The sequence below is a fragment of the Gymnoscopelus braueri genome, assembly GCF_963280865.1.
Source record: "Gymnoscopelus braueri genome assembly, chromosome: 19".
NCBI lineage: Eukaryota > Metazoa > Chordata > Actinopteri > Myctophiformes > Myctophidae > Gymnoscopelus > Gymnoscopelus braueri.
This window is the reverse complement of record NC_137621.1, coordinates 14,488,804-14,513,026: the sequence shown is the minus strand read 5'-3', so window position 1 is coordinate 14,513,026 and position 24,223 is coordinate 14,488,804. Positions and strand designations below refer to the sequence as shown.

Sequence of the window (24,223 nt, the reverse complement as noted above, 5' to 3'; positions counted from 1 at the left end):
ATAGCCAATGCGATTGTGAGCTTGTAGATCTGCTATATTCAAATGGCCAAATTGTATGATAGGGATGGAGTGTTTAATGTATGTTTTGTAATAATAATCAAAATCTACAAAGTAAGTAGTAACTAAAGTTTTCAAATACTTGTAATGGAGTAAAAGTACAATATTTTTCTCTGAGATGTAGTGGAGTAGAAGTAAAAGTATTGAAAATTGGAAATACTCAAGTAAAGTACAAATACCTCAAAATTGTACTTGTTTACACATACTTAGTTACTTTCCGCCACTGAGGAGGTGGCTGCCACCACACAGCAGGGGGGGTAGCAGGGCGACACCAAAGGTGTGTGAGTGATTTAATTTTACTTTTTATATTTGTTAAAATAAGTGTTAATTAAATCTATATTATTATCAATCATTGCTATACAGTGTTTGTTCAGTAATACAGGTCTCCCCTTCTCTCCATCTCTTTAGTAAACAGAAAATATTATTTTTGGGTCAGACATACCAATTTGATCCAGTCAGATCAGAGAGAATACTTTGGATACAAGATAAACAAGTGAGATTGGACGTGATGAAATCAAAAAAGAGCAAGCACAATTGGAACTGGAACACTTTGACAGTTTGACATTATTTAAGTGTCCAATGTGACAAAGTCTTTGAATCTGAGTCTTGTATTTTCATGAAGCACCTTTTCATAGCAATGTGCCTAAACAAAAAAAACATTGATGTTTGGTCTGCTACTCAAGAATTGAGTGGTGGGGCACTCAACTGAATCTGGATAACTGCCTCACACACCATTCACAGTTAATTCATTCTGGGATGTTTGAATGACTAAGTTTAGCAGTAGTTGGTGATGTAATAATTCATTGGTTGATGATGACTCTTTTTGTTCTAACACAATAGCAAGGGCAGCTGCAAGCTACAAGTTTATTTAGTATTAACTAAATATATCACACAAAGTATGCATTATAATTAATTTTTCCAAAAATGTATTTTGAGATGAAAAATTGTTGCTGTCTGTCTGTCTGTCTGTCTGTCTGTCTGTCTGTCTGTCTGTCTATATATTCTTGACATGGCATCTTGTGTTTTAGGAACCATTTTGAAGGGCAAAATTCATCTGCTGAATGATAACAATGCACCTCATTGTTCAGGAGTGATTAAAATGGGGTTTAAAATATAAAACGGTGCACAGTTCTTGCCAGAAAAGTGCCCAGTTCTACCCATAATATGGGCAGTAAAAAACATATACCTGTATACCAGAACCAGTTTTCTCAAGTGCCGATTTATTAAGTTACTCTTTTATAAATCATTACAACTAGTGTAGTCTAATCTAGTCATCTAAATTATTACCAAGTAATAATCACCAAGCAATCCATGCACATACAGTTAGTGAATTGTCTCCTTTATGACAAAAAGGGTCAATGTGTCTATGGGCTTTATGGATATTGCAATGAAGACCTTTATTGAAATGTATTATAGACATGGTATACAGCTGAAGCAGTGTTGCGGAGAGGGTGTATTTACATTTTGATATTGAGCACCGTTTATAATACAAGCAGAGCAGTCCAGTTATATTCTGTCTGATCTCAGCAAAGAATATATATACTTTTTCTGTTTCTACAGTTCTGTGTCACGTGCGTCACACAGCATGATTATGTATTCTTTGTCCTGCAGTGAGTCAGATGCTATGCAAATAAATCAAATAGATTACATCTGAATAAATCATTAGTTATACATGGGATCGAGTTCAGGAGCAATGAGGAGAAAATCTGTTTCATACAAAACATTCGTAGCTTTTTTTCCTCTTGGTTTTAACCACATGAACCCTAGTGTCCCTATTCTAGGCCAAACATTTGGTTAAAATGAGGGGGAAAAAGGAGAGGACCAGCTACAGACCCCTGGAGGACCTCGGTCAAAGAAGTATTCAGGCTTTATTTGGTTAAGTCTGTGTTTGCATTTTGTCTGTCAGGGCTGCTCCTGGTATTGCCTCTCTGTGGCTGTGAAGAAGTCCTCCAGAACACTCCTCAGGTACTCGAATGTGGGTCGATCCTCTGGGTTCTCCCTCCAGCACAGACTCATGACGTTGTAGAGACTCTCGGGACAGTTCTCTGGCGGTGGCATCCTGTAGCCGATCTCCAGGTTCTGGATGACCTCTGGGTTAGACATGCCTGGTCCAATCCAAGGTGAGAGATTACGGGTTGTATTATTATCGTCTCTCATGGTACCGTAGACAGTGTGCAAAACAACTTCATATTCTATTAACCACATAAACCCTAGCGTAGCTATTTTGGGGCAAAAATAGCCGATCTACAAGCTCACTTGTATTTTCGGCGAACAGATTTGGTGTAGATGCAAACAAGGAGTGGACCAAGTATAGAGCCCTGGGGGACCCCGGTCAACTAAATATACAGGGTTTAAGTGGTTAAGATGTGAGATAAATAAATACTAGCCTGTATGATTTTGAGCTGAATCTACAGTATCAGAATGATTTGTTATTGCCATGTACACAGTATGTTTGCTCATAATGAGAAATTTGTCTCTGTGAGATTGGTGCATTACACTGAATGACGACAGAAAGACATTAAGCGTAATATATATATTAAAAAAAGATAATAAACAAACTATGTACAATTTAGAGGCTAATATGGACGGTATGGGTACAAAATGAATATGTAATATTCAAGTGTGATTGTATTATTTACACGGAAAGTAATAGTATATATTTACACATATACAGTGTGTGTGTGTGTGTGTGTGAGAGAGAAAAATCAGGTAGATACCGGGGTAAGGTATGCGACCATATGTTACTATTTCTGTAAGCAGGATTCCAAATGACCACACATCTGACTTTATGGAGAAAGTGCCATAGTTAATGGCCTCTGGGGCCGTCCATTTGATGGGGAACTTGGCACCTGTGAACACAGAAGGAAATGCCATTCATTTCCCAGAACACAGCTAAATCCTGACACCCTTGAATTGTGCAGTACAAGAAATTAACACTTGGTGAGGCTATTGCACGTAAAGTTAATCTGATAAAACAGCATCCATGTTTGAGTCACATAATGTGAACATAACATAATTTGCTTTGTCTTTTACAGAAATCTTAACGAAATTTAAGGCTGAATGCTAAAGCACAGATAGACCATTTAGTAAGGCTTACTTTTATGGATAGGAAGATGTTGTTATTAAAGTAGTTGCATCTGCAACTTATTTGAATTAATAAAATGTTATTTTAACAAATGTGTATGTTAGAGTATGTTGTTGGAGTGGTTGGAGGTTGTCTCCCGACACATTGAGAAATTTAGACCCTGGTGTCGGGTAGGACTGAGTAACAAGTAGCACTGCCTGAAGCTCATAGCACAATATCACCCCTGGTTAATTGAATTCTCATTCTGTCTTTAACCATGGACCGTTCAGAAACCTCCCTACCAGTGACATCATCGGTAGGGATTCCAAGCTAATGGAAACTGCCGCCTTGTAGATCTAATATTCTCAGCGCATGACACAGCCATACGACAAAGTACACATCTGGTTTAAATGGCCATGGTCGAACGACAGTAGGCTATGAGTTAACTGTGTACAGTCTTATTACCCTCTCTGGCGGTGTATTCATTGTCCTCGATGAGTCTTGCCAGTCCAAAGTCAGCGATTTTACAGAAGAGCTCATTATTCACCAGAACGTTGGCAGCTCGCAGATCTCTATGAATGTAATGTCTACTCTCAATGAAGGCCATACCGTCAGCCACCTGCAAGGCAAGGCAGACGACACATTTAGTTGTACTACACATGTCAACAACATGGTGCTTTACACAAAACATAAGGAACACTAAGACCAAAGAGCAAAAGAAACACATTATTTATTTAAAGAACATTTTAGTAGAATTAAAAATAACTATTAAAGAGTTAAAAGAATAGAAAATGAGAAAAATACGAATAAAATAAAACATAAAAAGAATGAAAATTTAGTTACGGTGCAACACAGGAAATGAATCAGAAACCTCAATAAAAGGCGGTGGCATTGCCTCTGCCAGTTTTTATTGAAAAGAACTGAGAAGAAAGTTGTAGCAGACGTGCAGTTTTCTGGGAGTTTGTTTCAGATATGTGGTCTATTATGATGTATGAATAGGCATTACCTGTTCATCCCTGTGTGTGTGTGTGTGTGTGTCAGTGCGTGGCTGCGTGCGTGCGTGTATACGCATATGTGTGCGTGCGAGTGGGTGTGTGTGTTTGCGTGACGTGTGTTTGCTGTGCATGATTGATTTAGGTGTGGGTTTTTGTATGTGTGTGTGTGTGTGTGTTGGATAGACAAATGAACCAGGGTGGTTCCCACTTCCCCAGGTCAGAGCTTTGCACTTCACCTCTCTGCTCCACCCAGGTCAAACAACCATCCATGCCTTTTAAAGGCTGTAGTTACCTAACCACCAGACTCCCCAAGCTGGCAGATGATTCCTCTGACTGACTGCCTGTCTGAGTTAATGACTACTTGACTCATTTCCCAACATGCATTTTTTGTCTTGTGAGAGAAATCGAAACAAAAATTATAGTCTCTCCGGATGTGTGAGGTAAGGAAATTTTTGAGTGAAACTCACCGCCCCCCTATTTGGCTGAACCCAAAGGTTCTTGTCTCTCTGTGTCTTATAGTGTATATGTGTGAATATATGCGTGTTGTTGGGTCACTAGGACATGTTTCAGACATAAGAATCTCTCAGATAGACGTCACAGGGCCACAGGGCCCTTGGCAGAAAGCTGAGAAGTGCGTGTGCACGTGAGCCTGTGTGTGTGAGTGTGTGTGTGTGTGTGTGTGTGTGAGTGTGTGTGTGTGCGCGCGTTCTTGTGTGTGTGTAGCTAGCATGACCTTCAACCCTTTCTGTCACACACCACTCAGGAACCTGAATACCTCTGATTCTGAACCTTCCATTGACGTTTGCTAAAGGAGGAGTTAGGTATCATAGATACTACCAACAGGATCATCTACCAAATGAGAAGGCCATTTTACTATGTAACTACAGATCAATATAAATGTCAAGTTTGTCTGGGTATAAGTGTACACATGCAGCCCTCCTCCTACAACAAGTCTGAGCAGTGTAGTACCAGACATGCAGGGTTTCCACTGTCAAGAAGAGACATTGCTCATTTACATTCTGAGGCTAATCAGGTTAGGGGCTTACTGCCATTACTGTCAATGCTACGAGTGTTCTTCTGACTGATTCTTGTTTGCTTTCTCCAAATATCTTTCCTGTAAACATGTATGCAGGCTCTGCATTTATTGGGGTACGCTTTGAACATCAGCGAGAAATTCTCAGAGGCCTCAGTCTTGTTCACTCTAAATTGCATCCTGTTAGAGTTGTGTTTTCTATTTTAAGGCATATGAAGAGTTAAAGTTCTGTCCCCCAAGCATTACATTTACATTATTAACCTAATCGGATGTTGGCATAATTAGATATTCCTGGTATAACAGATAATCGGACTAAGGCTGAACTTTGAGAACATTCTTAAACCTATGTTCAGAAGTCGCACTCGATAGACCAGGAAATATCAGAATAGAAACAATAAAAGAAATGTGATACAATGATTGCCATTTCAGATTTCTTCAGTGATAGCTATTACAACTTTTGTATGTCATGCTGGCATGGACATAATATTTCTCCGCTATCACTATATGGAGCCCACAAAAACACTACATTATTTTGGCCATATTTATAAAACTGTGACTATTGATGTTTAACAGCAGGGGGTCCCATTTCATGGCCTTTCTCACTTTATCCTGATTTAGAGAAGGAAGATTGAATGGCAACCATGTGTGTAATTACATAAAACAATTTATTTTGGTTAGTGAAGTGTTTGTTTACACTTTGGTGTGTTGTGGCGTCAGCTAAGCCTTGTCGACATGTTAAGTTTTCCATTGGTCTGGTGTTGATATTAACCACTTTCAACCTAAACCCAATCATCATGACATCACCACAGCCAAACGTGTATTTCCGGGTAGATAACACCAGAAGTGTTGCATTGGAGCAGTATTATTCATTAACCTTATATCTGGAAGAACAGGACACTTATGATATTGTTATTGACTTTAAAAACGATATATTATTTTGTTCTGAATATACACAGGTTGACAAACAAGACATAACTAATGTTCTGGACAATTTGTTTTAGATTGTGTAGATATATATCCATAGACATTCTACCCAGAAATACCGCTCTACACATTTGTTTACAAGCATTCTCATCTTGTCTATTTTGGGAATGTTATTATAGCCGAAAACAAAAACAAAATATAAATATATATTTTTTTAATGTTAAAGATTTTAGAAATTGTTCAGAATGTTTCATAAATAGCAACAATGGACCACCTAAAAGCTCACGTGTCACATCACGATCATTCTTCTCTTCATCATTTTTAAATTAAATCGCATAGTGAGCTTGTAGATTGACTATTTTCGATATTTTGGTGTGGCACCGTTGTAGGACTAACAATAAAATAATGGTTAAGACTGAGGCTGAACATAAGCCTCATTACAATAACGATTGCCTGATTTCCTGTCAATAAACGCTATGCTGTGTGAACAGGAAGTGAACTGAGAGTGCCAAGAACCTCACTGTTGTTTTATACACCAGATAGTTCCCACCAAGTCATCTGATTGGACGAGAGGCATTCTGTGAGCACTGGAACATTTAACCATGTATCACTCTGCTCCAGGTGTTCTAATAACTGTAACGGACGCTTGTTATCTAAATGATCTCAACTCATAAGAATCACACGTGCCACCAAAGCGACTGTCAACTGACTCTTATTTCACTGGTTGCACAATAAATGGACAGAATGAATTGTTCATGTGTTGTTAAGAATCTGCACCCGGTTTGACCTTATAAGCTCATTGAGTTGAGTGTGCCTAACCTTTGAAGTACTTGCACAATAAATGGAAACATAAATGTACATGCCACAAAGTAGCTGGCCTGTGTTGACCTCTAGCAAGCTGGTGTGCAGGAAAATGTTTTTGTGATGCGTGGCAACACCCTTTGTGTTGCTTGGCAACAGTCCAGTGCCAGTTGCGGAACTTCTTGAGTTGGCAGAGTCAAGTAATTGATACAAACAAATCATAATCTGTCGTCACTTATTACTGTTAACTAAAAATGCTGTTTGTAGAACAGTTGAATAAAATCAATCTGATTATCTTGTGGCCTTGTGCCTCAGACCAAAAGCCATGTTGATATCCAGTACAACAGCACTCCCTCATGTGTGACATTGCTTAATTATCTCCCCCAGGCTGACAAGCTGGGAGGTGGAGATGACGTTTTCGTGTGTCCCTGTGTGTGTGTGTCCATGTGTGTGCGCGCGTGTGCCTGTGTGTCTGTCCACAGCTAATCTCAGACACCGCTGGACCGATCGGCATCAAACTTTGCATGCACACTCCCTGAAGGCCAAAGAAGAACCTCAACCTCCACTCCAAATCTTTCAAGTCGGCTTCATGGTGACGCTATTACTGGCCGCTTTACATTTTAACTGTAACTGTTGAACCGTAGGTCGCACAATCCAAATTTTGGATATTTGTTCTCACAGCCTGTTCCACCCATAAGAAACAGTAGCATACAACACAACATACAGTTAAAGATAATACACAGAATCTTCAATTACATCCATACTTCATAACATGTCAGCGAGGCAAAACTCCTGCTGAAGCGAGGTTTTTCTTTCTTTTCATTTCAAAGTTTTATATACAGTACATAGCATTATTGTGAAGTAATGTTTGAGGGGGTGATCAGTGTCATTTTCTATTGTGAGTGCGAGGCGTGTGATTGCTCTGTTGTTCATGTCAGAGAGTTTTGGTGTGAAATACCAGTGATTTTAGAGGTATGTGTGATGCTGGTAAGTTTGCCTTTGTTGGTCAATATGATAAGAAACATATATGTAGAGTACAGTGAAAGATGTACAGAGATAGAAGTATACAGAGTGAATCACGTACCTGTGAGGACATGTCTATAAGTGTGTTGATCGACAACGTGCCGCCCTCTGTAGTTTTCAGGAAGTCCACTAAGCTGCCTGCAAAACAATTATCTTTTCATTATTATAAGGGCTGATGCAGTACTTTGATGTGCCGACTGATTAAAATCCTGAAAGGTGTACAAATGAAACCGGGTCCATTTGGTTTCAGTGCAGTGTCGATCCAGCTCGATGTCTACAGGAAACACAGTTAAAAACATTAATTTCACAGACATTCTGAGCTGTTTGCTATCAAAAGTTTTATTAATGATAATAGCCTCTGAGTCATGAGAATCCAAAGAATCAAAAAGGAATAATGCTGCAAAACCATGCTTTGTTCAGAAGCCTAATCATAATTTCCTCATTTAAAAAACAAAAAAAACACCCTTGCACATAAATAGATGGCGATAGACCAGAATAGCTGTTCAACCTGCGAGGACAGAACATTAACAGGAAGTGTGCTGAGCATCAGTCAAGATGATGGCATGGCCTCTGACAACCAGGCCAAGGTTCCGGAGGCTCTGTGTCAGCCTTTGATTAGGACAGAACAATACCTCCAGACCCCACGGCCCACATGCTCTGGCCAAAGGAAATACTTTAAGAAAAGAGGAATGGCCGTGGCAGGCCAGAAGGACATTTACTCCTCTCTGCCTCTGACTCAGGAAGCTCTCGTTTGAAGTTGCGAGAGTCAAAGCAACAGGCCTTTTGTCGAGGTCAGAGGGGGAGGCCAGGATGCCACGCCTGTTATGTTCCATCTTTATTGTCTTCTGTAATAAAAACGGAGAGAGATGGAGATGATGGGAACCTCCGAGCCATCCTTTCTCCTGACAACAGAGGAGACAATTGTGTCCCCGTCCACACGTGGATCCCAGACAAAGGGACCGCTTCATGTGGAGCCGCTGGTGGTTTTACTGGCCTCTCATAGACGACCATACAAAGACAAGCTATTCACTGCTGCTGCCTCACAGTATCTGCCCATGTACTTTGTAATTGTTCCTTGTAATGTAAAGGAAACGTGACCCCTTAAGGGTTAATCTGAAATCGATATAGAATCAGCGTAGTGTGTCTGACATATGCTTGGACAACCTTTATAAGGTCTGGATGTAGGGATGCACGATTCTAAATGGAACAATGTTATGTGTGCACCTGTTGCAATTGTCCCATGTTATTGGTCTTGTTTGTGACCTCCAACCCTTTCAAAGATGTAAAGAAGTTAAAGGAGAGGAACAACAGTGTGGTGAATGGCAGAACAACCTGGCCTCATTGAAGCTACATTTTTATTGTGGTGTGCGTGTGACGGGTTGAATTTGCTGGGGTGGGGGGGTGGGGGGGGACCCATGTCTCTGCTTTTGATATCCCCCCTGAGGTTTATTTCCATCGTTGGTGTTCTATCACTTTCTTGGTGGGAAATGTAGACTGACATGTTTGATATGTACAGTACTACAATTTTGTTTAAAATGTATGTTAACTACATAAACCCTGGAATCCATAAAAATAAATAAAACACAAATTAAAAATAAATATTGATTACAAAATAGTGAAAATAAAAGCTCACAGCGCGTCCTGTTGTGATGCTATTTGTTGTACGAAGACGTATATAGGGCTCCCGTGTTTAAGAAAATGTCCCTCCCTCTGTTTCTTTTACAAATTGAACCATGTGTATCGCTGTGCGCGCGTGCACGTGCATGCACCCAGATGTCGTGCAGACTCTGGAAGAGAGCCACGCATCATTTGGGCTCGACAGGCAGTCTCAGTGAACAATGAGTTGGTGAATAACACTCTCCTATTTTGACACCCCTGCTGCTATAGTGGAGACTTCCCCTCCGCGAGTCACCATTAGAGACCTGTCTGGAGGAAAACAAGCGAAAGTTCAAGTTTACTTTGAAACCTTTTGAGCGCAGCCGAGGGAGTGCAAGAGGCCGAGGCTGAAAATAGCCTCTCATAGGGGAGGCGACTCAAGCAGAGGGGCATGTTTTGAGAGGCCCTGGCAAGCATCCAGACTGGCTCCCTATTTCTGTTTGTTTACATAATAATTACATTGTCCAAATAATCACAGATAATGAACACGTAGCCCTAATCCCTCAAGTCTATCCTGTATAGCAAATATAGAATCCAAACAGGAGTGAAAGCAGATCTAGGATCAAAAGGTGTTTGAATAATTTTACAGAGTCGCTGGAGTGGAGATTGCATGTGAAAAGACTTATGAGTCACGACCAGAGGCAGAACACAAGCGGGCAGGTAAACACCCTGCGCTTTTTGTTTCAGAATCACTCCCAGATCCAGCTTTCTGATAACAGGTCAACATGTTTGATCCTGAAAGGCTATGACACCAGGCTGACTGTAAGGTGTGTGTTTGTGTGTGTGTGTGTGTGTGTGTGTGTGTGTGTGTGTGTGTGTGTGTGTGTGTGTGTGTGTGTGTGTGTGTGTGTGTGTGTGTGTGTGTGTGTGTGTGTGTGTGTGTGTGTGTGTGTGTGTGTGTGTGTGTGTGTGTGTGTGTGTGCACGCGCACGCACGCACGTGCATGTGTGTCGTCTCCAGGTGCAAGAGCTTACCTGGACCACACTGTCTTTGGTTTTCAGGTCTTATAGTAAGAGAGTCACACTTGGAAACGGGCTCAGACATATTTTTGAATGATTCAGCCCATCTTGGAGGAAAGGCTTTGACTACAATTGGATTAGTCTCGGCTAAACTATGAGTAACCGTTCATATGACAGAAGTCCCCAGGGGCCACGTATTCCTTGCCTTTTGTAAAAAACTGCCAATACTCTCAATGACATCTAGGCTTTCAACTTCATTATAGGGTTACAGGCCTTTATGAATTATTCTGTACTTGGGTTACTGTACCTGTCGTCCATATAAATCATTACAATGCGTAAAAATGCTGACCAGAGGCTGTATATACGCACCGTTCTCCATGTACTCCGTGATGATGTAGATGGGTTCCTGTGTAACCACGGCGAACAGGCGGACAAGGCAACGATGCTGCAGGTTCTTCATCATGTTGGCTTCAGCCAGGAAGGCTTCCACTGACATGGTGCCGATCTTCAGGTTCTTAATGGCCACCTTCCTGTCGTTATTGTAGATACCTACAGTAGGAACATGCATTTACATATTAACACTGGGTGGCTCGGATCACACAGATATAGCAGTGAATGATTCTCAACCTCTTTGACTTCCAGGGCCATTCATTAGGGCAACGACCCCCATTTGATATAATTTAAGTCTTTGGGACGCTAATCCATATACAGAAACAAATCTCACTGTTAATTTAACTCAGAGAGTGTACAAATGGAAGCACAATAGACATACAGTAGTCCCTTTTTGTTCCATTTGTATGCTCTCAGAGTTACAGACCCATAAGGGTCCATTTAGTTCCTATCTTAGTAACTGTCTATAATTTACATGGGGACCCCCTGGAACTCCCTTCAAGGTCCCCTGGGAGTCCCCGGACCCAGTGATTTAAAGTCATGAATGACATACTATATATGACTGCGATTTTCCCCTCTGATGACAACACTGGCGTTATAAAATGAAAATAACTGATTAAAAATGAATGTGAAGTAATTCAGCTTGTACGCCTTGTCATCATGACTCACATACATACGTACACACCAATAGATACAGAGAGATGACACTGAAAAATGGAGGAGTTGTCTTTTAAGAAAGAAAACTTTTATTTGTAATAATCATTTATCTCTATCTGCTTGAATAGAATTAATTTAGCAAGTTGTCTACGGCCCCCACACACCGACCCAAAGTCGGTGTACTAGTAGTGCAGGGTTAGTCATTGGTGATGTTATGTCATTAGTTGTGAGTCAAACTAACCTGTAACTCGTGAGTGTACAAATGTAACCAAATAATGGACCCTTCTAGTTAAATTAACACTGAGGATTTTACTGTGTGTGTCTGTCTAGAGTTAGTCATCGGTGACGTAATGTCATGAGTTGGGAGTCAACTCAACTAAAGACCTAAGAATACATCCTGATGATTCTCACCCCCACACCATCCTCGTTACACAGTACAGTATGTACAGTTGTACATTTGACCTAAGGAAAAGCTCATTTACTATCCTATCCTACTATACTATTAAAGCTGCATTCCAGAACTTATTTAATGATACCTGGAATTTATATATAGCGCTTTTCTAAGTGCTCACATGTGTGTGTGTGTGTGTGTGGGGGCCAGGGGAGAGGAGAAAAAGGTTTCTCCTCTCCTCATATTTGAAGGAATACAATGTTGTGTTAACCAATGTGAATGATAGAGTATGTTAAGACAGTAAAACTAGTAAGTGCAGTGATTGGAGGTGGTCTCCTTAATACTACTCTTCCATTGAGACAATTATCCCCTGTTGTCGGGTAGGACACCGAATGGTTGACAAGTAGCACCGCCTGAAGCTCATTAGTGCACGGGCATTCCATCTTGGAAGAGCGGCAGAAGTTTCTGGATTCGAATTAGACGATCATGGGTAGGATATGAAACTTGCGCATTGCAGCTTTAAACCACAGAGAGCATTACACCATGCATTTACACCATGCATGAAGCTCAGTAATGGTGGGAACCGATTGTATTTGTTATTCAAAGCATTCCCCTCTCTCTCTCTCTTATCTGCAAATGAAATCAGCTTACTAAAAATAAGTTGTTGTACGTTTTTTATACATAATGGTCTAATCTGACATGCATGGATAAACACTTCATGGCAAATGACAATCACTGCCATCGTGCTGCCGGTGTATTCATCAGGGAAGTTGTAGTACATCGAAGACACATTCCACCGAAGGATATTTTTAGGACTCTATTTACAAGCGGTTGTTTTGGAAGTTGTATTGTGCTTGCAAAGGTGTGGTGGACAATAGGGGAATAAATACCCCTCCACTAACTGGAAAACATATAGCAGAGAGACACACACAGAGTGCATCGACAGACATTCACTAGATCAGAACACTGTGTACAAATGGTTCCATTTGTACACTCTCAGAGTTATGGTGGTCCGTGGTCTAATGCAGGGGTTCTCAAAGTGGGGTCCAGGGACCCCCATGGCCCTATAGATATCAGCTATTTTCAAAACATCTTGGTATTCTTTGAAAATGTTCCCACCACAAATCTTGTAGGGAGGTCCTTGGCACAAAATATTTTCAGATGGGGGTCCGCGGCCTAATGCACATTCATTTAGGGGTCCTTGACGTGACAAAGTTTGAGAACCGCTGACATAGAGCAGGGGGTCCCAGTGCCGTGAGACATGTCCAGGTGTGAGACATGTCCAGGTGTGAGACATGTCCAGGTGTGAGACATGTCCAGGTGTGCCTTCAGATTTTGTTACAACAACACAACATATATATATTGTTGCTGTCGGGCAGAAACCTCTTATTTGCATATTCTAACTTTTTGTATTTTTTTTGTATTGACCATACTTGATCATACTACAGCATCAAAAGTAGCAGATCCACAAGCTTGAAACGTGACGCGTTTGGTATTTTTGAATTTGAATCCTGAAAAGTAACGGTTTTGGACATGCAGTATGAGGTTTCCACCCTACAGAGATGATGAAACTATACAAAAAGTTATGAATCTTTTAATTTACTGTATCAGTTGTTTGTGCACACTCGTTTGCCAATGCAGAGGCAACTGCTATACCCTGAAATCACTTTTTCAATTACATTTATAATTATTATAATTTATTATTATTTTTGTAAAATAAACATTAAATAGCAGTTCTGCAAGCTCACAACAACGCATCATGATGTGACACGTTGTGAGCTTGTAGATCAGCTATTTTTGAAAACATTTGAAAGTATATGAGATAGGGCATAAGTGGATAAACTTTTTATTTAGCATTAGCATACAAATTCATGTTTACCAAACAATGAGAGTGATAACACTTGTTATAGACTAGAGTCTATTTCGACAGATATTTACAGGTGTGCCGTGTTGAGATTTTGACTTTGTGCCTTGGGCACAAACAGTTTAAAACGTAGACAATATAGAACTACTAACCCATGGTTCTTTATAAAAGGACGATTCATGTGGTTTGATTGTATGATAAGCTACTACTGTGTAATTAGGAGCATTCACTCTCCTGGGTAACAAGGCCATATTGTTTGATTGTAGGTTAAGCTACTGTGTTAAGGTTAATACCTGACATCAGTCGGTCCAACCAGCTCAAACAAGCCCTATGGTTGTGGCTATGTTAAGGGAATGGCATACAATACTGGAAAGCGCTGACTAAACAGTAAACACACACACAGTCAGGCCCAAAGCCAGATTGAGCAACGTTGTTGTTTCATATCTAGGGCATGTGATCAAAATGTGCAAGCGTTTTAAAAAGTATCTATCATCTGCCAATGCCACACATTAATGTTGGCGTCTTGCCTGGAGGCATTAAAACTGTTCACACGCAGGTGATTGGTTGATTCATTTCAGATGCATGATGCATTTGTTTTATTTTTTATCAACCGTCATTATGACAACACCCTCAATGTGTATTAGTTCCTGTCACTGCCAACCCCTACTGTTGGTGTAGAGTCTACACCCTGTCTACGCTGTGTAGACAATCACGTCTCCTCCGATACCCACTAAGTCACCAGCTGCTTCTTTTCACCTGACAATGAGGAGTTTCGTAGCGCGTATTGAGGAGCACGCTATCGCCTCCCAGTTCCACTCCCTGCTGAACGGGTGCCCTGACAAACCTCTTGGAGTCGCTAGTGCAGTGACAGAGAACCCCCAAGCATGGCTAAATGTGTTCGTTGGTACGCCTGGCCAAGCTGGAGGCACCGTGGAGGAACTGAGCCCCAGTCTCCACGGTGGTTTGGCAGGAACATTACCCCTGTGCCACCTGGACACCCTTCATGAAGCACCGTTCTACACTGGCCCTGTTCTCTTCCTGTGCTGTGTTGTTCAGACACAGTACCATCCGCCCTCCTTGTCTTTCTCTCACTTGTGTAAATGGCTTATTTATGCAGTACTTCATCGTACAACTGTGTCGCTTGACGTAAATAGCAGATTTTCAACTGGTGACTCACTCACCCATCCAGACTTCTCCAAACTGTCCGGCTCCGAGCTTGCGTTCCAGTTTTAGGGATTCACGGGGAATCTCCCACTCGTCCTGCCACCAGGGCTTCTGGGGAATCTTCGACTGGCACGGCTTCGCCAGCTTCGTGCACAACCCCTCCGCTTCGCCTGTGTGATGAAGAGACAGCATGGCCGAAAGGGTCATTAAACACATGAACTCTAGCTTCCCTGTTCTTCTGGGCATGTCGTAATAGGCAAACATTTGACAAAAATAGGTCAACATTCGGTGAAAATTGCAGATCTACACGTTGTGACCTTGTAGATCGGCTATTTTCAACAAAGAGTTTTGGTGTAGAGGGAAAAAGGTAGGGGAGCCAGTGAGCCGTTATAGAACCCTGGGGTACTACAGTCAACGAAGTATGGGTTTAAATGGTTAGATTTTTTTTGTGTACAGTATGTGGCAATCTGGATTCTTCTACATTAATCTTATACACACGTGAGTAATGCTGGACGAGTTCCTTCAGGGAGAGGAAGGATATCTTGGCTGTGATGTAAAACCCTCCGTCGTCCATGTTGCGGATTCTGTAGTGCTTGACTATTTCTCCTGAGTTGTGGTCCAGGTCCCTCACTGATAAGGAGAATGACCCTACGGAGCACAGAAGAACCATATGTGAGTTTATATCTCAAACATGCAGGCACTGTAAAATGGCTTTACGGTGGATATCTCCTATCGATGATAACATTGAAATGTTATCAGACACTGCAGTTGTGTTGAGACATGTACACATTGAGAAATATAAACCTCATCATGTTCTTATTGAAACACAGCTCGGACCTTCATCAGGTACGTAATGAAGGGAGAGAGACCGAAAAGTTGTACCAATATACCTCTGTTGCTGTAAGTGAAGACAGTGTGTGGGATTCTCTTTTTCTCTGCCCACTCCCACTCACCTAGTATTTAAAATGACTTATTTACTAAAGGCAATATAAGTAACACAACTGTAGTGGTTACTGGTTATAGTGTGTCTCCCTGCTCTTTCATTGAGAAATGTATATCCTTTGGTCGGGTAGGACCACCACTGGTTGACAAGAGATATTGCAAAAACAATGCTGTACTATAGAATGCAGCTTTAACCGAAAGTGTAAAATGTGACTTTTATGGGTCCATCTTAAAACGTTTAAGAAACTCAGGATTTCACTGTGTAAACGCCCACTTAACCCATTAAGACCTGAGGCGATTCTTTAAAAAAAATCTAAATCCTAACAGTTTTTTGAAAAATAATTAAAAAATTAAAATTCACGATTTTTCAAAAATAGCAGATCTACAAGCTCGTAGCGCGGCACTCGGTGCCGCGCTATGAGCTTGTATATCTGCTATTTTTGAATAGCCAAAGACATCTAAAGTGACACAGATGCGTTCCAGGTATCAATGGAGACCAAAAAGACTCATTTCACCTGGTGACGTCTCGCTCTCTCGGAGGAGGAAGGAGCCCTGCGTGTTCCCAGGGGCCAAGAGCAGCCTCATGGCGTCGTTTCTGGAGAGGTTCTTGAAGAACCACCTTGTAGAACAATAACAGAACACGTTTCACTCACACTATACGTCTAAACCACATCCCCTCCCCGGGGAGGGGAGAGAATACATTCTATGCAGCAGTGTTGTGGTCGGAGCTGAGATGGTGTTTCGAGTGCAGTGTTTCCTGTGTGACTTACGGCTCTATCTCATTTGTGTTCAAGGCGGCTACAAAGTTGTATGGAATGTAGCCCCTTTGGCCTGTGATGAGCGACTCTGCCATGTACCACTCTGGATCATCTCTGGCAGCAAACACACACACACACACACACACACACACACACGCACGCACGCACGCACGCACGCACGCACGCACGCACGCACGCACGCACGCACACACACACACACACACACACACACACGAAATCAGCACATTTTTACATAAATATTAGTCACATTTCATTTTATACATTTTCTGACTATTATCCTGGTCCTCTCTACATATATAACGTACATATGTCTCTTTGTCTAAATACATGTTGACATCTTGTATTGATGGAGAAGTAAGTCTTTGCACTTTCAGTACAGTTGGCACAGTGAAGCTTAACAGTAAACACACGATCAAATCCTCACTTTTACATTAACCATTACAGTGTTCATTTAGATACATTTGTACTGTACACTCTCAGAGTCATATTAACACAGATATGTAGCCAGCATGGCTCTTCTCTCAACATGGTTCTTACTTGTTGAGGATCTTCAGCTTGTCTCCCTTATCGAAGCCCAGGTCGTCATTGTGGTTTGGTTCATAGTTGTATAAGGCCACCACAAGGTTGTCTGCAGACGGATATAAGAGGAGGGTATGAATAAAAGAATAGAACAAACACATAAACATGTCGCAGACACACGCACGCACGCATGCACGAGTGCACGCACGCATGCACGAGTGCACGCACGCACGCACGCACGCACGCACGCACGCACGCACGCACGCACGCACGCACGCACGCACGCACGCACGCACGCACGCACGCACGCACGCACGCACGCACGCACGCACGCACGCACGCACGCACGCACACACACACACACACACACACACACACACACACACACACACACACACACACAGTTGGGTTTGTACCTGGTAGCGGGGATGTTGGAGGTGAATGTTGTGAATGCTGTGAGGGGTATGGAATCAGCTGATCTGTGTACTGACGAGAGAGAGAGAGAGAGCGAGAGAGAGAGCGAGAGGGAGAGAGAGAGAGAGCGAGAGAGAGAGAGAGGATTAGTTTTATTTTTGTTATTGGTATTTGTCATATTTGAGAAAAGGAAATAGAATATTTCTGCTACATAAGATAATAATGTGGACGTGTGCATTTCCATTTGCGGTTAAGTGGACTTTCATGATGCAGTTTACAATTTAGGCATTTAACAAAATGATTATTCTCTTACAAGTGCATCAGAGTACATGAACCCTAGTTAGTAAACGACAAAATAGTCCCATAAGTCGAGTGCAAAGAAAACAATTTAGTGCTTCAAAGAAATTAGGATACCAGGTAAACATCAAACCTACTGTAGCATCTGTCTAAACAACATGCTATATATTGACCTTTTATTGAACTGTACTGTATTGAACTGTACTTTCATGTGCTTTTTTTCTGCAAACTTCTAATAAAATATTCAATCAATCAATATAAATAGCATGTAAAAACACACACATGCGCGCGCGCGCGCGCGCACGCACGCACACACACACACACACACACACACACACACACACACACACACACACACACACACACACACACACACACACACACACACACACACACACACACACACACACACACACACACACACACACACAACACACACATAGTTTGTAGATTGTCAGAGGTCTTTTGCAACCAGACTAAGTGGCTCATAGCATTGTGATAATCACATGTGTTATTCTCCTCTGACTCTTTAGAAAGGGCTGAGTAATCCATAGAGAGGAAGTAATGGAACACTGATTGAACGATTACAGTTCCAATTAATTGCTCACACAAAAGAACAACTTCCCCCTGAAATAAATAAGTAAGTAGCCTTGGGAACCAACAGTTCCAGAGTGGTGGAACCAGGAGCCTATGTCCTGTTTTCCCCCCGAAATAAACTTGAACTTACATAATTTCAAGGGAAGTTGCCTTGATTCCCAGAACCAAACGTAAACTCTGACAATACCCTGCAGGTACATAAGTAACTCTGCATCAGCTACATACTCATTGAATGTGTTGCGAATGGAAAATGTATTTTCCTTTTCAATGCAATGCACCCAACTTCCAAGGCCTTGTCATTCACACATTAATTGTCACGCAAACTCTTACTTTACTCTTACTGTCGGGCAGAAACCTTCTATCTCCATATTTCATCTTTTATGATTTTTCATAAATGAATGCCCTATTGTATACTTTGTTGTATGACAGTGTCGCACAAGAGTAGCGAAAATAGCCCAGGCTATTTTCCCTGTTATTGAAAAGTTTTGGGGTGGCAGTGGCTCATGGGTAGAGTCGCCGGTAGAGCGGCGGGATGGGAACCGCGAGGTTCCCAGTTCGATCCCGGGCTCCCTCAGAGTTAGTGTCGAAGTGACCTTGGGCAGGCAAGACACTGAACCCTACATTGCCTCCAATGAGTCGGTCGGCGCTAGCTTGCCACCATTGGTGTGTGAATGTGGGAAAAGTGACGACGCTGGCGTCGACTGTTCGCCGCTTCACCTCCCAATGTCCCCCCCTGTATGAACGAATGGACCATTGTAAAGCGCTTTGAGCACTTTGATAATATCTGTCTGTGGGTTTTATAACTGTTTTGGACATACAAGGTTTCCACCCGACCATGACAATATACATTTATGGATAAATACAGGCCATAGTTTGAACACATGGAAACGCACCCATATCCAAAGACGAACACTTACCGGATTGCAGTTGGAAGGTGGTATGGGACAGTTGCATTGATCGCAAACTTCATCTAAGTTCTCAATCCAGTCATCGTTTTCTGAATAGTCCGAACTGCAGTTACAGCCCATCTTTGCTGAAACATTAAACATTCAAGTTAATGTTATGAATGAAATGATGTCACTTATTCTTTCTGCTTTGTATGTGATGCGATTGGGTTTCGGTGAGGAAATATCTAAGTCTTGTCATTGAGGCCCAAAGGGCCGTCCACTTCAAGCACTATAACTATGACTATAACTAATTATAACTATTAATAACTATATTATTTATCATCATTATAGTTGTGGGCTGGACTCTTTCATCCATTTGACTTAGAACAATTTTTGTGCTTGGTGTGGATGGCCCTTAAGAGTTTCAGTAGGACTCAGTATTCAACAAATATTTGCATTACAAAAAAAATATTCGGATACAAGTATATTTGTAGATCGGCTCCTTGTACAGTACATAGGCTAATTAGATAGCAAGTACAAAATAAAATAGGGCTTAAGTGGTTAAAAGATTGCATGGGATTATTTTCTAGTGTGTGGGACTTTGCTCCACAACTAATTAATTAATGACATTTCCTTCCCCACCCCCCCACCTCGTTTTTTTTTACAGCCATTGCAGGCTTTAAACCTATAAGTATTGTTGTTTGTTGTTATAACGACAATACCAGCTGCATGAGCACATGAGGGATTTGACACACATGAAAGTGTAAACCTGGTTGGTTTTACTCTAGTGGTTTTGAACCAGTCCTGGACCACTGACACGTACCACAAGCTCAAAAATAAGAAATACAAAAATAGACAAAATATATATACGTATATACTGTATATAGCCTAAGGTGCACAGACAAAAACGTGGCAGAATATGTGGCAGAATATCACCATCTCTTGTGCGAGTAGAGACAACACTTAGCAAGAGATGTGTAGGTCAGACAGTAGGTCAGGTAGATATTAGGTAACCAACCGAAATGTTACGGTGCTTTCAAATAAAGCGAAGAAATTTCAGATTTGAACCTGTACATTCCAACTCTTTGATACCATGATGACAAAACCACTGAGTTACCTAACAGAAGGTATTATTCAACATACCTTGTGCTTGAGAATTGTTCTCTTTAAATGACATACATTTTCCACCCACTGAATAAAATAGAAATTATTCCAAATTATTTCTAGAATTATTATAATTATTTGGACATGTGGACTTCACCACGCACTTAAACACCACCTTGAAAGCCTTGAAAATCAACTTCCCTGACATCAGCCCATTCATTCCTATGCTCTGAGACGGCCATTTTGGATCCCATGTGGACCAGGAAGAATCCAGTTTCTATTGTTTTAGATTCATTTTTATGGGACATTTTTCAACAAATAAAGAGATACAAGCACACATGCCCAAACTACGACTGACGTACAGTATTGTAGCTACCATACTTGTGTCGATATAGCAACTGATGTGGTTGGTGAAAAATAACAACATGACCAAGAACAATATTGTGTTTGCTTACAGTAACAACCCACTTAATAGATAAGACTTGCTTCCAGGATATATATTTTTTTAAGTTACTTAAGGCCTCAATTGAAAACGGCTACATTACCACTCACAAACCACTCTTTGAGTCTTCAGTGTAAGCCTAGAATCAACCAGGAAAAGCTGTTACCATGTTATTATCTACGCAAGTATAATATTTAAAGTTGGTTTTGATGTACTTTCATAAGAAAATATATATATTATGTTACATACAAGCTCAGTTCTATTGGCTGTCCTGTGTCCTGTGCTATAGATTACTTTGAGTTTTCTTTAATTTTTTCAAACTTGCACCATACTTTTAAAAAGATGATATAAAAAATCCTATTAATCCTGTATAATCCATGGTGTGCACGTGCTCAGCACATGTACTCCACTGCCGTACTGTACATGAAGGAACTGTGTTCTCAAGCTCACTGAGCTCCCATTGGTCCAGTCACGTAACAGGGTCAGTGGGGTAATCGCTGTTGCCGTCTGTCCCAAAGGCTCAAACTCATGAGAAGAATCTGGAAAAGTCTGACCCTGCAGTGACAACCCGCCGTCGTGACGGGGTCCTCAGGGACCACTGGAGGCAGGATGACAGAGTTATATATAATATAGCTCTTTTGGGACACGACAGCGGGGTTTAACTGGCAGTTCATCACAGAGTTACACAAACAAAGTCAGCAGTTTCCATTGAGGGGATGCCCTCGTTTTGATAAGCTGAGGGGTCTTCAAACTCATCTTGTTTCTTTGTGTTTGCACAGTGATGCTGAGTTTTCGAACGACCCCACACAGAAAATTATGGTTCTTCAGTGGTTCTTTGGGATGGTTGAGGTGCTATACTGTATGCTGTAGCACCAAAATAGCACCAAAAGAGCTTCCCCTATGATTATGAGCCAAAGAACCACTTTTTGTCCTTTTTAACAGTTTTGTTTGTGTGTGTGTGTGTGTGTGTGTGTGTGTGTGTGTGTGTGTGTGAGAGGTATAACTTTGAGAGATTGTTCTGACATTACTGTGATATTCTCTTATGAATCCGTGAATAAGTAATTAGCCACGTAAACCCTAGCATCCATATTTTGGGGTTAACATTCGGTGAAAAAAAGGGGATCTACAAGCTCACAACGTGTTGCCAGATCACTGATCAAGCGTTACATTTTAATTCGAGAATACCTCAAATTAGGAAAACAATATGGATAATATGAAGGATTTGTAACGCTGATCTTGCATACATAGCATGCCATCCTTCAGTGTTTATTGATTTAAAGTATTTATTTGTACAGTCGGCTACTTAACCCAGTGGCCATGATCAACACCATCTCTTATCTTTAGATGCATTATCACCATTAATATATATTTTTAAGAACACAAGTGGCAGAATTTCTTAAACTTAAATAGAACAAAATGCGTACACTTTTAAGACAACGCCCAAGTGTTGTCAGTTTATTAATCTGCAGTGTAATATGGATTTCCCTTTAAATATTCTTTATGAAGCACAAGAAAAGCAGGTTTGTTAATCAAAGGATGATAAAACATACAGTATTCGCATACTGGAGTGAAAATTACCTTTATTTCTTACATTTCCATCCAAAATGTCCTTCCTCAGGCATCTCCTAATAGTAATTTGTCTCCGGAAGAATGTTGTTGTTTTCTCATCCTTTCATATGCTATTTCTTTCTATCCAACAACTGGCCTACTGGGGTCTTGTGTGTGCACACAACTGTCCTTCAAGGATTTTTTATTAAACCATACAGTACCATAAATTAGAAATTTTGAAATAATACAAAACCCCTGCTATGAAATGGCAAGAGAAAGTTGATCTGAGCTTACTGTTCTACTCATACTTATGCATGTATTATGAATGTATTTGCCATGCATAATTTTTATGCATGGCAAATACATTCATATTGGTGATGATCCATTTTCAGTCAGTGAACTATATTTATTTTACAAAAGGAGAAAACCAACTACACACTATTTAGGCTTCAAAGATTGACTCTCGCTTTAACCAGCATATTTCGCACAACGGGAATACCAATCATATCCATACAAACGTTATTTGACCAATCACATTATTATTTTTTAACATTTCCTAATAGGTTTAACACTCACCTCTTTATATGAAAAGTCTTCACTCTGGAGGTCCAACAGGTTCACTTCTCTGGCGCCAAAACACTCTTATCCATGACCAGAATACACGCCGCTCACGGAGTACTTATTTACTTTTATTTTGTTTAGAATATAACAATGTTAAAGCATACACTGGGGGATATTTTCCTCTAACGCCTGCAGTCTAGGTATGAAGATGATGTACTGACTGACATCATCAGCGTTGATGTGTGCTGCCTGCACACGCACAGCGTGGTAAGTTAACTACCCAGACAGGGCACTTCCTGTCGTTGAAAGGTTGAGGCTTGGTGCTTGCAGCAGTCTTCTAACAGGTGCTTCATACGCAGCTGTGTGTGTTCTAGCATCGTGAACGTTGTAGGCTCCACTGTAAATGGGTCAGGACAGTACTTTTTCCCCGTGATGGCAGAACATATGTTATACATAAGCGTTCCAACCAGGCCTGGAATTTAGTCGTTTTAGGGGCAAGTGCCACTTGCCTTTGGTTTAGTTCATTTTTTGAGCCCTAAAAAAAAAAGACTAGGCTAAATGCTAGGTTAGCATGGCCATCAAATAAAACAATGATTTGTTTATGAATATGCACAGTATAACTATCAGCAAAATGAATTAATACAGCATTTCATTATTTCAGTATTCAGAATCTCAACAAAAAGAAGCAAAGGAGATAACTGTGAAATCAGCTGGCACACTGGGGCAGCGTAGACAGGGCATCAAGGACACTTTGGCCTTTGGGTAAATCATTTTTTGAAGGGCATAAGGCCAAAACCAGAGTCGACGGCAGCCATGGCCTTCAAGGCCTCCATGAAATTATTTTAATTTCAAGGACCTCCAGTTTGATATGATTCTTATCTTTGAGACCCAAATCTACACTGTCCTCAGTGTTATTTGAACTCTGACTGAGACTGTCCAAATGGACCCGTAAGGGTCCGTTTGGTTCCATATTTTGTACAGTCTCAGACTTACAGAGCTGAAACTCCTCAAAGACCCCTGGGGCCCCCTGCACCCCATGTTGATAACCATGTGTCCTAAGGTGATAATGTTTAGCAGTTCTTTTTACTGAACATGAGACTCAAAGTCACTGTATCATCATCAGATCACAACACAAGCTCATGAAAGGTCATATAT

General features: G+C 41.1%; 1 protein-coding gene across 1 annotated transcript; it reads right to left on the bottom strand.

Annotated features, from left to right (window-relative positions):
- Nucleotides 1–1,432: 1,432 nt before the first annotated feature.
- On the bottom strand, nucleotides 1,433–23,337 carry lck (LCK proto-oncogene, Src family tyrosine kinase). The gene is made up of 13 exons (XM_080413584.1): nucleotides 23,084–23,337; nucleotides 19,444–19,559; nucleotides 17,635–17,704; nucleotides 17,237–17,327; nucleotides 16,691–16,792; nucleotides 16,436–16,539; nucleotides 15,477–15,626; nucleotides 14,996–15,148; nucleotides 10,882–11,061; nucleotides 7,959–8,035; nucleotides 3,587–3,740; nucleotides 2,775–2,906; nucleotides 1,433–2,162 (listed from the first exon to the last, which is right to left on the bottom strand). Exons 2-13 carry the CDS (start codon nucleotides 19,552–19,554, stop codon nucleotides 1,960–1,962), a joined length of 1,527 nt encoding a protein of 508 aa, XP_080269710.1. The 5' UTR covers nucleotides 19,555–19,559; nucleotides 23,084–23,337; the 3' UTR covers nucleotides 1,433–1,959.
- Between the last annotated feature and the right edge of the window lie 886 nt (nucleotides 23,338–24,223).

Excerpts from the sequence above, each read along its gene's own strand:
- lck (XM_080413584.1), bottom strand. The coding sequence starts at position 19,554 with ATGGGCTGTAACTGCAGTTCGGACTATTCAGAAAACGATGACTGGATT. Across the intron at positions 16,793-17,236 it reads AAGCTGAAGATCCTCAACAA|AGATGATCCAGAGTGGTACA; the intron begins GTAAGAACCATG and ends GTTTGCTGCCAG. Across the intron at positions 11,062-14,995 it reads GTTTGGAGAAGTCTGGATGG|GTATCTACAATAACGACAGG; the intron begins GTGAGTGAGTCA and ends TTCCTACTGTAG.